General features: G+C 49.6%; 1 protein-coding gene across 1 annotated transcript in view; it reads right to left on the bottom strand.

The window, feature by feature from the left end:
* Nucleotides 1-1,939: 1,939 nt before the first annotated feature.
* PEAK1 (pseudopodium enriched atypical kinase 1) overlaps nt 1,940-15,455 on the bottom strand; it is a 277,961-nt gene continuing 264,445 nt past the window's right edge. Inside the window, 10 exon segments of the mRNA XM_043982397.1 lie at nt 1,940-7,735; nt 7,737-7,795; nt 7,798-7,885; nt 7,887-7,947; nt 7,949-8,022; nt 8,024-8,128; nt 8,130-8,336; nt 8,339-8,410; nt 8,413-8,495; nt 8,498-8,762. Of these exon segments, the coding sequence (XP_043838332.1) occupies nt 7,289-7,735; nt 7,737-7,795; nt 7,798-7,885; nt 7,887-7,947; nt 7,949-8,022; nt 8,024-8,128; nt 8,130-8,336; nt 8,339-8,410; nt 8,413-8,495; nt 8,498-8,762 (1,461 nt within the window). The 3' untranslated portion in view covers nt 1,940-7,288.

Below are 15,455 nucleotides of genomic sequence, written 5' to 3'. Positions count from 1 at the left end.
GTCCCAGTTTGGAGTCTTGGAGAACTTGCCCCTCTCTGAAAAGCTCCAATCAGCTCAATAAGCATTTCAGTGCCTACTGTGTGTTGGTCATTGTGAAAAAGACTTGGGATATATATATATATATACACACACACACACACATATATGTGTATATATACATGTATATGTATGTATACACACACACTTATATTTTAAAGCCATGACAGATATAGCCAATGTGGCAACATGATGATTCCTCATGAAATTTTTGGAAACACAGGTATGCTGAGTGCTCTCTGAAACAGCAGAGGATTAGGGTCCAACAGGAAGTCTTTATTTAGGGAAAACAGAACAACTGACAACGATGGGGGTGATTGTCAGTGAAGAACGGAGCTAAAAAAGGCAGACCCTGCTGCAGTGTTGCTGGCATGTGGAACCGTAGGTGGCTGTAAATGCATGTACGTTAGTGCGGCTCAGTGGAATGAACCCTGGGTTCTTGATAATAGCTAAAGTTTACATAATGCTTACTTTGTTCCAGGCACTGTGCTAAGCATTTTAAAATCATTATCTCATTGGGTCCTCGTAGTCAGATCTGCCTCTGTCACTTACTACCTTGGGTAGCCCTTGCCCGTGTTGTACCTCAGTTTCCTTTACCGTAATATGAGGGGGCTACATCTCGAGTCCTTCCCTGGTCTACAGCCTATGGGCGCATGCAGCGAGTCTACAGAAATCCAACAGGACCGAGGTCACAGCATTGCAGGGAGAGGTGAGGGAGCTGAGAGATCAATGAACTCAACCTCCTGATTTGAGAGGGAACCAAGATCCAGAGGGGAAGGGACATGCTCAAGGACACACAGCTGTGAGGGGGAGGGGCCTGGAGTCTGATCCCATTCGCCTTAGTACGGACCCTGCATTGGATTCAGCGGCTGATGAAGGCCTGAAGTTAGATAGGCTGGCCACCAGAGGGCACCAGCAGCACGTGCCCAAAACTTCAGCACCAAGGAGAGCTGGAAAGAATTCTATCACACACAAAGCCTGCTATTAATTCGCTGTAATTTCTCTTTCTAGTACTAGGACTTAAGGGCTAAGGAGGGGATGAAGGAGAAAATGCAAGACTTAGAATGGAGATGAATGTCTTTCACCCTTGGAAAAACACAATCCTAGGATGTCGGAACCAGAAAGGACCTGAGTTCAAATCCAGCTTCTGATACTTTGTGTGTGTGTGTGACCTTGGGTAACTCTGCTCTCCTCCCTGAGCCTGATTTATGGTCTGTAAAATGAGGGGAGGGCCCTAGATGGCTTCTGGGGTCCCTTCCAGGTCTCCATGTGTGATCCCACGTTCATCTTGTTCAACGTCCATCACTGGATAGAGGGGGAAAGCAGTGGAGCCTGGGCTTTTGCCCAGATCCTTCATTCAAAGGCAAAACCACATCTCCCCTCCTTGAGAGCAGGGGATTTTTTGTTTGTTTGTTTGTTATCCCTAGTAGTTACACAGTGCCTGACACACACCTGGTGGTGCATAAATGCTAGTCAGTGGACTGGTTTTCTCAGTCTAGGATTCTAGACCTGTGTGACCATGGGCAAGATACTTCCCCTCTATTTCCAATCCCTAGGAAGGGATTGGATTCAACCTCTAATCTCTCCTAGTTGATATTCTGTGACCCAGGGCAGAGAATTCCCTAAGAAGGAACTGGAGCAAACATATGGTAGCTGTCCTTGGGTGCCACAGACTGAATGTCTTTTACAATTCTTCTTGTTCCAAGGCCAGGTCTCCCTGAGTGGTCTGGAAGAATCCAGCTCTCTGCCTTCCAGACACCCCAGAAATTAACGAAGAGCCTCGAGCCAGCTTGATGCATCCTTGGGGAATGATCCCTTCTGCAGACCGACCACCCCCTCCCCACCATAGAAGTGTGAAAGGGAAGGATGCTTTGGCAAGGATAACAACTCCACACACCTGATGTCAGTGTAATAAAACAAGTTTATTTACACAGTAACATGAATGCCACAGCGTCCACAGCAAAGTACCACAGCAAACCAGAGCATAGAAGTGCCCCCCCAATGATGGAGGTTTAGTTTATATATCTATAAAATGGGTGACCAGAGAGATGAAGCTTCAGATAAAGCAACTGAGACAAGCTTTCTGGACAGAAAGCTTCCACAGAGCAAAGGGGCAGGCTTGGAAGTCACTGGAAAGAAAATTCCAAGGACAAAAATCCAGAGAGAGCCAGAGTCACTTTTATCAGGTGATCTTAGAGCCCCAGTGCCCTGCGTGGCAACAACAGAGAATTCTACACACTTTTAGACAGAGAACCTTCTGAAATTGGCAAGGCAAGGGACACCTCCTCGTGTCTGAATGAACGGTGAGTTGTCCTTTCAAAGAGTCTACCCTGAAACCTTTGGGTAGGTCAACATTCAAGCAAATGTGCTGTGTGTGAGCACACACACACCAATCCTCCCCTCTCCTCCCCTCACACAAACACACACATACACACAAGAAGGGCAAAGTGGATTTTTTTGAAATACAATAAAGTTCATAGTAATATATATCTATATATGTCTATATATTTCTTCTATGTAAAAAAATTTCCAACATCCTCTGAATCCCTGAAACCACCTTGGATTAAAAAAATACAGAGGGTGGGATGGATGTGAAGAGGCCGGCCCACAGCATGGAGGCTGTCCTCAGAGGCCCAGCGCCCAGCCGTGGGAAGGCTGAGAGCGTTGTAGGCGGCGGGGATGGAGAACCCTTCTTCAGCGCTGGAGTAGCACACTGAGTTTCATTTCAAACAGGCCTGGGCACGAGGGCAAGGCAGCTGGCGAGCCCCTCTCTCCTTCTGGGCACTTAGTAACTAGGATGGTAATGATGAGTGGTAAACACCTCTGCAGGAAGGTTTATAAAAACATTCACAATCCATTAAAGAAATCTCCCAAGAATTCTTTAAAACACCACCTACTGAAACCATCATTAAAAAGAAAAAAAAATCCTTCAAATACAGTGTCAAAGAGACGGGCTGTTCTTCACAAGCTCAGCCCCGTGGAACAACTCCTGAAAGGGGAGGGGAGGGGGGGAGAGGAGAGCTCCAGCTCCTTGGAACCTTACATTCAGCCCAGTGGGTTTTGAGGGGGGGAGGGAGAGAGGGTGGTGGTGGTTTTTCATCTCTTTCCTAACACATGACTTTGTGATTAAAAAAAAAAAGGCAATAAAAAATCTCTTCTAAGGATGGAGGTGGAATATCTGTCAATTCCCCTCCTCCAGCATCAGCTTTGGCAGAAGCTTTGCCTTAAGCATCTGGGTGAACTGGGGTCCTCCTCTTTGGTACCTTCCCTCCCCCAGGCCTGGGCAATGCCGCTGGGCCCTCCCTCCCATTCTGGGGCCTGCCCACATCCCCCAGGGGCTGCTGAGAGCAGCCAGCTGGATTTCAGTGCACAATTAAGAGCAGCAATTCGAATTCAAGGCTGCAGATCACTTGGGGACTTGAAGAGAATGAACTCGAATGAGGTAAAATGAACAGCCCAGTTAGGGAGGAAGTGGAACAGTTAATTACTCCTTAAGCTGAGCCCAAGTGGTGGGGCAGGATAGCAGTGCTGGCCCCTTCCAGAGGCTCTGAATTCAGATTCTGCCTTGGACACTTCCTAAGTAAGACCTGTCACTTAGGGAAAGCCCACCGCTCTCCTCACTCTCGGGGCTTGTACCGCTGCTTTGCTAGGCGTGGGACCCTGGGAAAATCACTCAGCCTGGGAAGCCTCAGTTTCTCCCTCCGTGACCACATACAGGAAGCAACTATCCATTAGCAAGGGGAAGGAAGGTCCCTCCACTCGGGCTTAGGATCCTTTAAAATACCAAGATGGCAAACCCGCCATGTTTCTTGCAGTTGGGTCTATATTTTGCAGATCATTTGCTTGCCTCTTTATCTCTTGCTAACTCATTTAAAGACAGTTTGAGCGGAATATCAGCTCTGAGGAGGCCTGGGAAGAAGGAAGGTTTCTCTAAGGCCTGTTTGCAAATGATTTCCCAGCATCAGATCCCCTAAGGCTCAGTCTGGGAAGCCTGTTGCTGCCCTTCTCACTGACCCCAAGGCCCTTTGGAAGTTCTTTAGAGCCAGGGACTTTCCAACCAGATTCTTGCTAACTGATTCCTGGGCGGCACTTCTTTTAATATCTCCCCGCAGAGACGTCTCTGGGCTTACAATACCAAGACTGCCAACTCGTTTGGAGCATGGAAGCAAAACTGGATTCACCTCATTCCTTCTGAACAGAAATTTATCTTCCTAAACTCTATTTAATGTGTTTGATGCTTCCCCTCCCCCCTGCGTCAATCAGTTTGATAACTGTGAGGCCTGAGGTTCCTCCAGACCCACCAGTTTCATCTTCGGAAGCCAGAGAACAGAGCTTTGAATTCTAATGAAGCCCCCTCACAGTGACCTTATCTCCTGGTTGGGTTCCACAGATTTCCATTTCTCCCTTTCTTACCAGAGAAGCTGTTAGCACCCTTAGCTCTTGGAGCCCGAGTTCACAGCTATTTGAAAGGCTGCTTAAGCCTTCTCTGGATTTTGGTGGAGCAGCCTTTAATTCCAACAAGGCACTCACTGCGTCATAAATCCCATCCCTGGGTCCAGGTGGCTCTAGCCCTGGTCCCACTCTCCTGCTGACCCAAACAGGCTGGAGATTGGGCCTTCTCTCTCTAGCTTTATCAAAGTGCTGCTTTTAATGGTGTCCAAAAGGCTGCTTGATTTTTCAATTCTCTTGATATAGATGGAAGTGTCTGTAGAGGAGAGTTAAAGTATTCCAATGGAAAATAAAAAAAAGAAATCTCTATTTCCAATCAATACTGTCGACTGCACACTGTAGTCATTACTTTAGAAAACTGAAAGGGCTTTGTTGCTCACAACCCAACCCCCAGTGTCTGTCTGTGGCCGAGAGCAGGCGAGGAAGGAATTGAAGATGCTCACTGCAACTCCAACACATTTGAAATATTTGCCACAATTATGGAGATGATGGAATACTTTATTTTGGAATTACACTCTTGCAAGATCACTGGATGGGTTCTTTTCTTCCCCAACCAAGGCACTGTCCAGAGGAGATCATCTCTGGGGATTCTCATATCTGTCTGCATTTGTCCCTTGAAAGAAGAGCGAACTGCCCCCACCCCGAAAAAGTGAAACAAACCCCAACAACCCACAACAAACAGCGATTGCAACCCACGTGGGGCAGGAGATGGGCAGAGACAGCGCCGTGCTCCTTGGTACTTCAGGGGTCTGTGAGCTCATCCCCGGGGCCCCCTCCTCCACGCAGGCCCCAGCCTGCAATGCCTTGGCTCAGGCTCTTCATCGCCACAGGGGCCAGAAGGGTCTCCTGGGTTGGCCAACATTCTGGTGATGAGACGCTCTGCGGGAATGAAGGCTAGAATCCAAGTCATCATATGCAACAACAGAAAGGAAACGAGAAAGTGAAGGGTCAACAAAGGGTCAGGGACCAGGTGCACTGAACATAAAACTCTACAAAGCGCGTGACACCGAGAACGAATGTCTCCTTAGTGTGAATGGTCAGGTGGCCCAGCACACATGCCCCCTGGAATAGCCCGGACAGTGTGTGATGAAGCCAGGAGGGATGGGCCTGTAAATGAACAAGCTGCAGGTCAGCAGGTAGGGCAGGAGGACTGGAAGCAGCCTTCAGGAGCACAGGTGCGCTAGGGCCAATCTACCCCGACTTACAGCTCCAGACTCTGGGGCTGCGCCAGGGCCATGGTTCATTCTGACACAGGTGGCCAGCACACGACAGCCACACTGATGCCCGCCCCCCCTTCTAGGAGAGATGACTGACACACGTTGGAAGGAGGCACACCATCAACCAAATCCCTTGAACATCTCTTTTTTTTTTTTTTTTAAAAAGGTAACATTGCAATAAAATACATTCTCCTTCTCCTTTCCTGATCACTCGCAAACACCGGTGAATCAAATGAAAGGCTTAAAAAAAATCACCCAAGTTTAGAAATATTTCCAAGGCCACTAATGTGCTATCTAATACTACAAATCGATCTGGGCCCCATCCCCCTGGGCTCAGCCCAAGGGCACTCGGGGGGCCTTCCCTGCATGGGGGAGCCCAGCACCCAGCGGGCCTCATCTCTGCTCCCAGCATGCACACGTGGTCAAAGTGGCTATTTTGTTTTCAAGGCTGAAGTAAACGGATTACTCACAGTTTGGAACGAAATAAAACATACAGACATGCACACGTATGTAAAAAGCACTCTTATCTGAAGCTCAATATGTGCCAGGAGAGGGAGGGCAGGGGTTCTGGGGGGTCTTGCTTCAGGTGAGGCTGCAACGTAAACACTGTCATATACAGCTTAAAAAATACACACAAGAATTGCACATAGATCCATCCGAGAGAAGCACGAGGCTCTGAAAGAAGGCTGCCAGCGCGGCGACACCCAGCCTTCAGCACATCCCAGGCGCTCCGGGCACCCGTCCTTCCTTCGGAGTGATTTCAGACATGATTTGGAACCTAGTAATACTGAGAGTGGGGCCACTTGTGGAGGCTCTGAGGCCAGTCCGGGGGGAGGTCAGAGGCCGCCATTGGGTGGTTCTCTGCCCTCCTCTGCCTGCCTGGCACCTGCCGGGGCTACCGGCTCCCCTCCCCACTGGCTGACGGTCCCTCCGTGGGGAGGGGGGGGTCAAGCTGCTGACTGGAGGAAGCGAGCCAATCACTGCCACAGGGAACAACTATGATCAGGGCACGGTGAGTGGGGCTGCCAAACCTGATGCTAATCAAAAACAGTGCTGGAAACTCTGTGCCCCCTCCTGGCCCGGAGGGTGGCAAGAGCAGCCACACCCACATGAAGGGTCGGTCAGTTCCACCTAAGGGAAGGCATCCAGCCAAAAAGCAGACAAACCGACTTTCCTCCTCAGGCCTACAAGTGGCCACTGAGGTGTGGGAGGGGGGCAGCAATAGGGAAGGGATGGGGAGGGGAAGGGGCTGCGCTTGTCCCCTGTACAGGACATAGGCTTTGGGGTAGGTGAAGGAAGAACAAGGGCTGAGGCTTACCTGGCTGGGACCCACCCCCACCATCTGCATCTACCATGTGGCCCTGGCTAAGGCCACACCAGGGTGTGGGGTATGATAGCAAATAGATATTTCAATAAGAAACAGGAAGATCACCTGCTGGAGAGTTTACTGGAGGATAATGGGAACCAGTTAACTTGGTGTATTGCTATTTAAAATGGGTCATGCTGAAAGTCAGTCAGGGACCTTCCAGAACTAAGGGGGAATTGCAACGCAGCTCACTGCATTCAGACCCAAGGAAACTGCTCTTTCAGGGATGTTTTTTTTCTTTCACTTCATCTATTCTTCTAGAAACATTAGGCTGGGAGAGATTCAAGTGGAAGACAACGGCATAGCCTTGCTGAGGGATTTCTAGAAAATTCCAGACCGACTTTGCTCCCCATGGTATCGAGGGCTGGAAGGGATCTTGCCCTACGGACCTCGTCTTCTCAGGGATGGGAACAAGCCGCCAGCCTTCCTTTCCTTTCCTTTTGGTTGTTGTGCCGTGGTGAGGCCACTTTCTGAGGGAAGGCGGAACACGGATGGGCTCAGGGAAGACCAGGAGCTGCTGAGAGGAAGCAAACCCTGTGCGCCCTAGCAGTGCTGGAGGATTGCTCACGATGCACCCCACGGAGTCTGTGGTGGCGAAGGCCAGATACTGAGCGCAAAGCCAGTCTTCGAGGCTGACGCCGCACTCTCTGTCCAAAGACTTCTCCGCGGAACTTGATCATGAGCAGGGTGCGCTTGATGTCCAGCCAGTTCTGGAGGACGGCATTCTCTGGCTGGGGCTGGCCAGCCCGTGGAGCGTCTGGAAGAGGTCCTCACGGGGGCCCCAGAGAAGACACTGGAGGATACCTTTGGCGTCAGATGATGAGGATGCGCTCCGAAGGGTTGGGGTTGAGGAGGCAGCTGGCCAGCTGCTGCAGCCCCGGGAGTAGGGGGAGCGGCAGGGATGCGGGGGAGGTCGGCCCGCGTGTACTCCTTCTCCTTCAGCTCGGGGTTCTCTGTCAAAGGGGTTGGGCAGGTGCAGCATCTCATAGATCAAGATGCCGGTCTGGAACTCATCACATTTCTTGTACTGCGTGGCCGTGATGATTCTCGGGGCGAGGCGGGGACTGGTCGCGGAGCCCCTCTGGGTCTACTAGGTGGCTCTTCTGCTTGGCCTGGGAGAAGTTACTCACAATGAGCCTGGCCGGACCAGCAGCGGTCGGGCCAGGCTCGCCCTTCCGGGCGCCTCTGCTGGCCTTGCACTGAATGAGGAGAAGGTTCTCCAGCCGCAGGTCACAGTGAGTGACGTGGTAGGGTTTGAGGTGCTCGAGGGGCCGGCGCACAGCTGCAGGAGAAGCAGGCACACTTGCCGCTCGTATGTATCCGGACTTTTTCCGTGGCTGGGCGGAGAGATTCCCGTACGAAGTCGGCCACGGTGAGGTAGGGAACCTCCCGGGTGATGACCACCACATGGCTGCGCTGCTTACTGGGGCCTCCTGGCTGTCGGAGCTGCTCTTCTGGGACGACTCGGCCCAAGGCCGGCACGTCTGTGTCTGCGGCACGGTGTCCCCCTCCTCCTCCTCTTCATCATCTTCCTCCTCAGGTGCATTGGGATCTTCCCAGGGAAGAAGACGGACAGGGACTTCTGCCAGGAAGTGGCCACAGTCCTGCTGGATGTTGAAATGAATGGCCAGACTCTGCCGGACGGCCAAGCTGTGATAATACTGTTGGGACTCTTTAGCTTTGCTTTTGCAAATCTGGAAAAAGAAAAGAAGGGATTAGATATGTCTCTGCAGTTTTAGTATCAGACTTTTAAAAACATACAGATGTGGATTAGCTTGTAAATCATTAGGTCCACTCTTTTGGGCCGGTCTGGGTAACTTGAGGTTCAAGACCATTTCCAGGGGGTCTCCTGGAGGCCTCTTGGGCAAGGAGCAACTGGGTCATAAGGGAAGATTCTGTCTCCAGGGGTACAAAGGCATCATCAGCTAGAAGGCAGTGAGTCACTGGGGTGGCCAGTGTCCTTGGTTTGGTGCTCTCATTTACGTGGAAACTCCCTCTACTGAGAGAGATGGTAACTCCTTCCTCGATGCCTTCTCATTCTCCGTTCCCCTCTATGACGTTCTGTGAGTCTTTCAGAGGGGGACACCCAATGGAGGGGTTTTTTGACCTTCCTGTGTCTAGCCCTTGCACACAAGCAGGGGATCCAATAAACATCTGCTGAGTGTGAATATTAGTCCCATTTGCAGATATTCCCTCAGCCACCATGACTCCCATAAAGGCCCAATATTCTGGCCCATTAAAGAGAGTTTTTGATACTGCATTAGAACACTGGGGGAGGGGGGAGACTGCCCTATCAAGGGATCGTATCAGACTGGAGCTCTTGGAGGGCTTACGCCAGGCCAGAAAGGGTTCTGAATAGAGGTCTAGAGATGGGCCATGTGGGATCAGAGTAAGTAGAGAGAAGATTATCCACTAAGAGATTCTGCTGGAGTAATTCAAGAAGTTCTTTGCCATGGTGGGAGTCATGGGAATACGCACCATGGCAGCCTAGTGCCATGGGAAGAGTCCTGGGTTCAAGTCCTGCCCATGACATTTAGCACCTATGTGGCCTTTGACAAGTCCCTTCCTTGGGCCTCGGTTTACTCCTCTCTAAAACAAGGGGGTGAGATGAGATGGCCTCTGAGGCCCCTTCCCACTCTCCATCTCTGATCCCAAGTCCTGAGGCTGGTCTGGGGATTTGTTGGGGGGTCCCATTAAGACCACCTGGTTTAGGGGGCAGCTAGGGTGGCGCAGTGGATAAAGCACTGGCCCTGGATTCAGGAGGGACCTGAGTTCAAATCTGGCCTCAGACACTTAAACACTTACTAGCTGTGTGACCCTGGGCAAGTCACTTAACCCTCATTGCCCCGCCCCCGCCCCAAAAGACATTCATAAAAATGGATGTTAAGACCACCTGTTTTAGATCTGAAAGGGAGGCCACATCTAGGTTTAAGCTAACTCTACTTACCAGCTTTCCATACATAAATCACTCCATCCTTTGGAGGCTCAGGGGTCCTCATCTGTTGAAATGTGGGATAATATTCTTGCAGTCGTCTACCTTGCAGACTGTTATGGGGGAAAGCATTTTGTAAGCCTTAAAAGTGGTGAAGAAATGGGAACTCCCCCTTACTGACGGTCTGGCTCACAGTGGGGAAAAAGCCTCACCACCCCTCAAAAATGACCTGAGCAATGAACAGACATAAGGCCAGTAAGAAGAGATTAAGTTCTCTCCACCAGTGACTAAAAGCAAAACAATCAGCGGCCATGGCCCCGCTAACCAGGTGAATCCATTCATTCCAATCTCTCCTCCTCAGCCGGAGGGGGCCTCCTTATTTCATAAATATCAAAGTCTTCCCAGCAACACACCCAGTAGCGTTTACATTGCCTGTTTATCACAGTCACACAGAAAAGAAGCAAATTTACCTGATGCATTTTCTAGTCAATTTTATTTAAAAAGAGAAAATGCATCATTTTCTTCAGAGGGATGCGCCCTGACCCCCACTTCAGAGGAGTTTCACCCTCTGATTTCCATTCAAATGGATATTTTCTAAGAGATGACCAAAGGCAAGGGAGTCTCCAGGGAGAGAAGCCTCTCTCTCATTTACAGTATTTATACATATTTATGGCTGCCAAGTGCCTGGGGTACAATGGATGGGGCCACACCGTTTATTCAGGCTGGCTGCAGAGAGGCTGCAGGGTGGAAACGCACAGGAATAACTGCCCGCTTGGAGTCAAGAGCTCTGGGTTCTGACCCCTACTCGCGGGACCCTGTGCCCTGAGCCACTCTGGCTTCCTCACTGTCCTTGCACTGCTCCTTCTTGCGGGGAGCATGGGGAAGGTGCTTGGCTGGTCCTCTGGTCACCGTGAGCCCCCATCTCCCTGTGCCCTGGCAGGAGTCACTGACTGCAGACTGTGACTCCTGCAGCTCAGCTGGGTTGGCTGCCATGTGGGTCAGTGTGGGGCACAAGGCCGCATGCTCATCTACCTGGCCTTAAATCCTTTCTCATGTGTGGAACGTGATCTTTTAGAGTTCCCCACAACCACCATTTTGTGCTATCATAGCCTCCCATGGCCAGTTGGAGAGACCAAGACCACAGACTGAAGTGACTTGCCCAAAGGGTGCAAAGCTCTCAGGGGCTTCTGACAGCTCTAGGATAGCAAACCCATTTTACAGATGGGGAAAACAAGGCTCAGAGGGAAAAGGGTGAGCTCCAAGTTGCACAGCTAGTAAACATCATGGCTGGGTCTGGAAGGAAACTTGGGGCCCATCCAGTCCAGACCCTCATTTCACGGATGGGGAAACAGGCCACAGAAAGGGGGAATTGTTCTTAAATCACGTGGGCATTGAGCAGCAGCCCTGGGGTGCAGCCCCAACGACACTCCCGAGGGTTCTGCTCCCCGGCTCACTAAACTTGTCATCAGAACAATGGGAGAACTTAAAAAATATCAGCCCTGACACATCCAAGTGCACCCTCAAACCCTTACTTCCAAACACCACCAGGAGACCAGATGACCCCATCTCAAACTTAGAGAGTGCGTCATAATTTCCAAAACACACACACACACACACACACACACACACACCCACCCACCCCAGTGCTAAAGAACAGGATTAAACTAGAATTGGGAAAATTTAACAAAATAAATAAAATAAAAACATAGGTGATGTTAACATGTGGTTTCCTAAGTCACTATCTGGCACACAGGGATTCTCATGTGAGGTTGGTGGCCCCAATTGTCTTCTGAGTTTGGATTCCCTGGTGTAGGGGAATTCTTATTTGGGTAGAAATGAACCTTGATGGCCTAGAGGGTTCTTGCTCATTCAGGTTTGGTGATAGTGAGAACAATACTTTTGTAACAAAGAAAATTATCTCTTTCTCCTGAGAATTCTAGTAGTTTTTTCCCTGTATGATCCTTGAGGGAGACTGCTGGGAAGTTATGCTCCATTGGGCTCTGCTGTCATGTGGGTGCAGGGCGGTCATTCCCATGAGCTTCATCTTGCCATGGATGCCACGTCCTGACCATTCAGTCAATATACTGGCAGAGGTCCATACGTGGCTGTCAGAATGCCAAGGGAACAAGGATCTGCCAGTTGAAGGTTACAGGAGATGATTGATTAAGTCTTACCAAGCTGGCAAAAACTCATCAAGCCAAGTTTCACTGTGCTATTCACAGCTTTGTTCACCACTGCAAACAGGGGAAGCCATTCTCGTTTTGATGACTTTTTTCTTTAAACCTTTGGGCTTGAGTGGATAATAAAAAGATGGATCCTCCCACCTGAACTTATGCTTAACTTCTCAGATCAACTCCAGCTGAACTCTCAAAATGATTTACAAAGAAGGAATGACAAATCGAGCAGTCACTTGGCTGTGCTGATGAGAGGGAATGGCCTACACACTGATTGCAGGCCAGCATCTTCTAATCTCTCTATCTTGCAACATTAAGAAGAAGACTGATGGGTCCCTGATTCTAAGGGTAAATGGAAAAAGGAGAATTCTGGGCCAAGAAAATATAGGGAAAAAATACCAGGGGCTTTCTAATTGGTTTAGACCCATCAAAACAGTCACAATTAAGCACACAGACCTATGGAGATTTCATAATCGGATTTCTCATATGATGGGTATCTCATAAATCTCTATTATGGAGCCCACTATGATGTTAATTTAGATAGCAGTATTAAATCTAGAGAAATAATGTTCTAGTGCACTACACAGTAGATCTTTTTCAAATATTAATAACTAGACAGTTTTAGTTTTTAAAAACCTAAATGACCTGCCTCACGATGAATAAATGTCTAGCCCCAAAGACTTATTTGAGAAAGCAAAGTACCATCACTAGGACAAATGGACAATATTCTTCTCCATGTTCTTCCTTCTGTCCATATTTTATTCTATCCAGGGAACAAATCACTTCTTGAGCCTCCTTTGAAAAGTGTTCAGAAAATTAAAAAAACAAAAAACAAAAAAAAAGGGGGGCAGCTAGGTGCGCAGTGGATAAAGCCCTGGCCTTGGATTCAGGAGGACCTGAGTTCAAATCCGGCTCAGACACTTGACACTTAGCTGTGTGACCCTGGGCAAGTCACTTAACCCTCCTTGCCCTGCAAAAATTAAAAAAACAAAAACAAACCAAAAAAACCCCGAAAAGTGTTCAGGCCCCTTCAGCACAAGGGTGAGGTTCAGGACAACAGTTACTGGGGTTTTGTTCCAGGTAATCTTGAAGGTCCCGTTGACTATCAGGAAGTGTTTTCTGGCAGGTCTGCTGGCTTCTCATCATTTTGAAGGAGGATCAAACCATGAACTTCAAAGACTCCATATCACAGTACAGACTGTTCCTTTTGATGTGTGAGTTACATGACCTTCCTTCTCTTTGTATCTTTTTTTTTTTTAAGAAGTCTGGGAAATAGTTAAAAAACTGCTTTGTATCTTAACAGTGTCTATGTTGGACATTTCTTGAATGGGAAGGTAAACCAACTTAGCTGGTCAAAGCTCCAGAGAAACTGCAAAATGAACACACCCAGCAGGCTGTCGTGTCTGTGTACCTGCATAGGCATGAACCACACCTGCTGAAGTCCATTTCATCATTTCACATGGTCCTGCACAAGGCATGAGAACAGGCATGCAAGGTAAACTTGGGGTGCAGAGGAGCTCCTGTGTTCCCCCTGGGACTCACTTTCTACATGAAAGAGGCAATCATTTGTTTGGCTGGGGGACGCCAAGAGAAAACTGGGCACTTGGCTGGTTAAAAAGGATCCTGGAGCAAAAAGGGGGAGGTGAGAACTGCAGGTGCTCTGGCATTCAGATGAGTCTGACGGCTTTTCAGATGCTTTCTTCTTTAAGATGCTGCTGCTTTGAGACAGGAAAAGAAGTTGATTTTCAAATGCTGGAGGGGAGAGCTCAGTATCGCAGGACTCTGGCCAGGAAATGGAGCAAAGAGACTGACGGGAACAGGGTCAAACTGTGTTTAGCAGAATATAAAATGTGTTCTCAGGAAAGTACTGTCAACAGAACCAGAAGCCTCAACCGGTGAGAGGAAGCTTTCGCGATGTCTCCGCATCCTGCAATCTCTGAAAAATTTCATGGATGGTCTTCCTTTTGGCGCAGGCCTCTCATTTCTGCGTCACTCACAGCTCTGCCTCCCTGCTGGGCAAGTGGAAGCTGCTGGTTTCTTTTTTCTTTTTTGTTTGGTGAGGCAATTGGGGTTAAGTGACTTGCCCAGGGTCACACAGCTAGTAAGTGTTAAGTGTCTGAGGCTGGATTTGAACTCAGGTCCCTCCTGACTCCAGGGCTGTTGCTCTATCCACTGTGCCACCTAGCTGCCCCCAGCTGCTGATTTCTGAGAGAATAACCTGAGCCGGACACTGATCAAGGCGCTCGAGCACACATGTGTGAGGGTGAAGTCCTCATTCTTGAAGAGGACCAGAGATGACATCATGATGTCAGGTCAATGCAGTATGGTCCGACAGTGGCCGGGGCTGACCAATGGGCTCAGGAGGGCTACCCACTGGGGCGGGGCAGGGGGGGGGGGAGGCACACAAATAGTCCACATGAACATTTCATCTGGAGATGTCTCCAAATTTGTGCCTCTCATGTTTCTCTTGAGCTACTGCGATTCTGCTTTGCTCAGAGAGCACATGCGGGCACGCCATGCTGGACACACCTGGGCCAGGTTCCCCCATGTCTCACAATTGATTCCAAAGTTCTTCAGAGGCACCTTGAGAATGTCCTTGTATTGCTCCTTCTGACTCCTGGGTGAGAGTGCTTGCCTTGTGTGAGTTCTCTGTAAAATAGGCCAGTGTCTGCTTGGCATTCCAACAATGTGGCCAGTCCACTGGAATTCCACTTTCTTCAGTAGAGCTTGAATGCTTGGCAGGTTAGTTTGAGAAAGGACCTCAGCGTCTGGTACCTCATCTTGCCAGGTGATCTTCAGAATCTTCCTAAGACAATTCAAATGGGAGCAACTGATTTCGTTTCCTAGCATGGCGCTGGCAGACTATCTCTCCTCTCCCACACTTTCCTTTGGATCTTCCCAAATTCTGAGCCTGCTCTGGCAATGTGTGCAACACCAAGCTCATTATCACGGTGTCCATCCTTGGACAGTATTCTGTCAGGGTGAGTGCCTTCAAAACCTCTCTATCTGCTGTAACCAGTGATTCCATGTATAGAAGGTATGGTGCTGGCTGGTGGAGAGTCCTCGCTGGCTTCATCTGCTCCTCTGGCCTCTGGCTGGGGACTTCCCCGGAGCCCAGTCCCATGCCCCAGCCCACAATGTGGCTCCATCAGGGCAGGCTCTGTGACTTGCTGGGAATGTGTCCGAGGCTTGGCCTCCCACACTGCCCTTTTGCCACATTGGCTCTCCTCTCTGGGCCTCGGCTTCTTCTCAAAAGGCCCTTTAGGCTCTCAAGCCGATGA

Source organism: Dromiciops gliroides, chromosome 2, assembly GCF_019393635.1.
Source record: "Dromiciops gliroides isolate mDroGli1 chromosome 2, mDroGli1.pri, whole genome shotgun sequence".
NCBI classification, from domain to species: Eukaryota; Metazoa; Chordata; class Mammalia; order Microbiotheria; family Microbiotheriidae; genus Dromiciops; species Dromiciops gliroides.
This window is presented reverse-complemented; position numbering and strand designations above follow the sequence as displayed.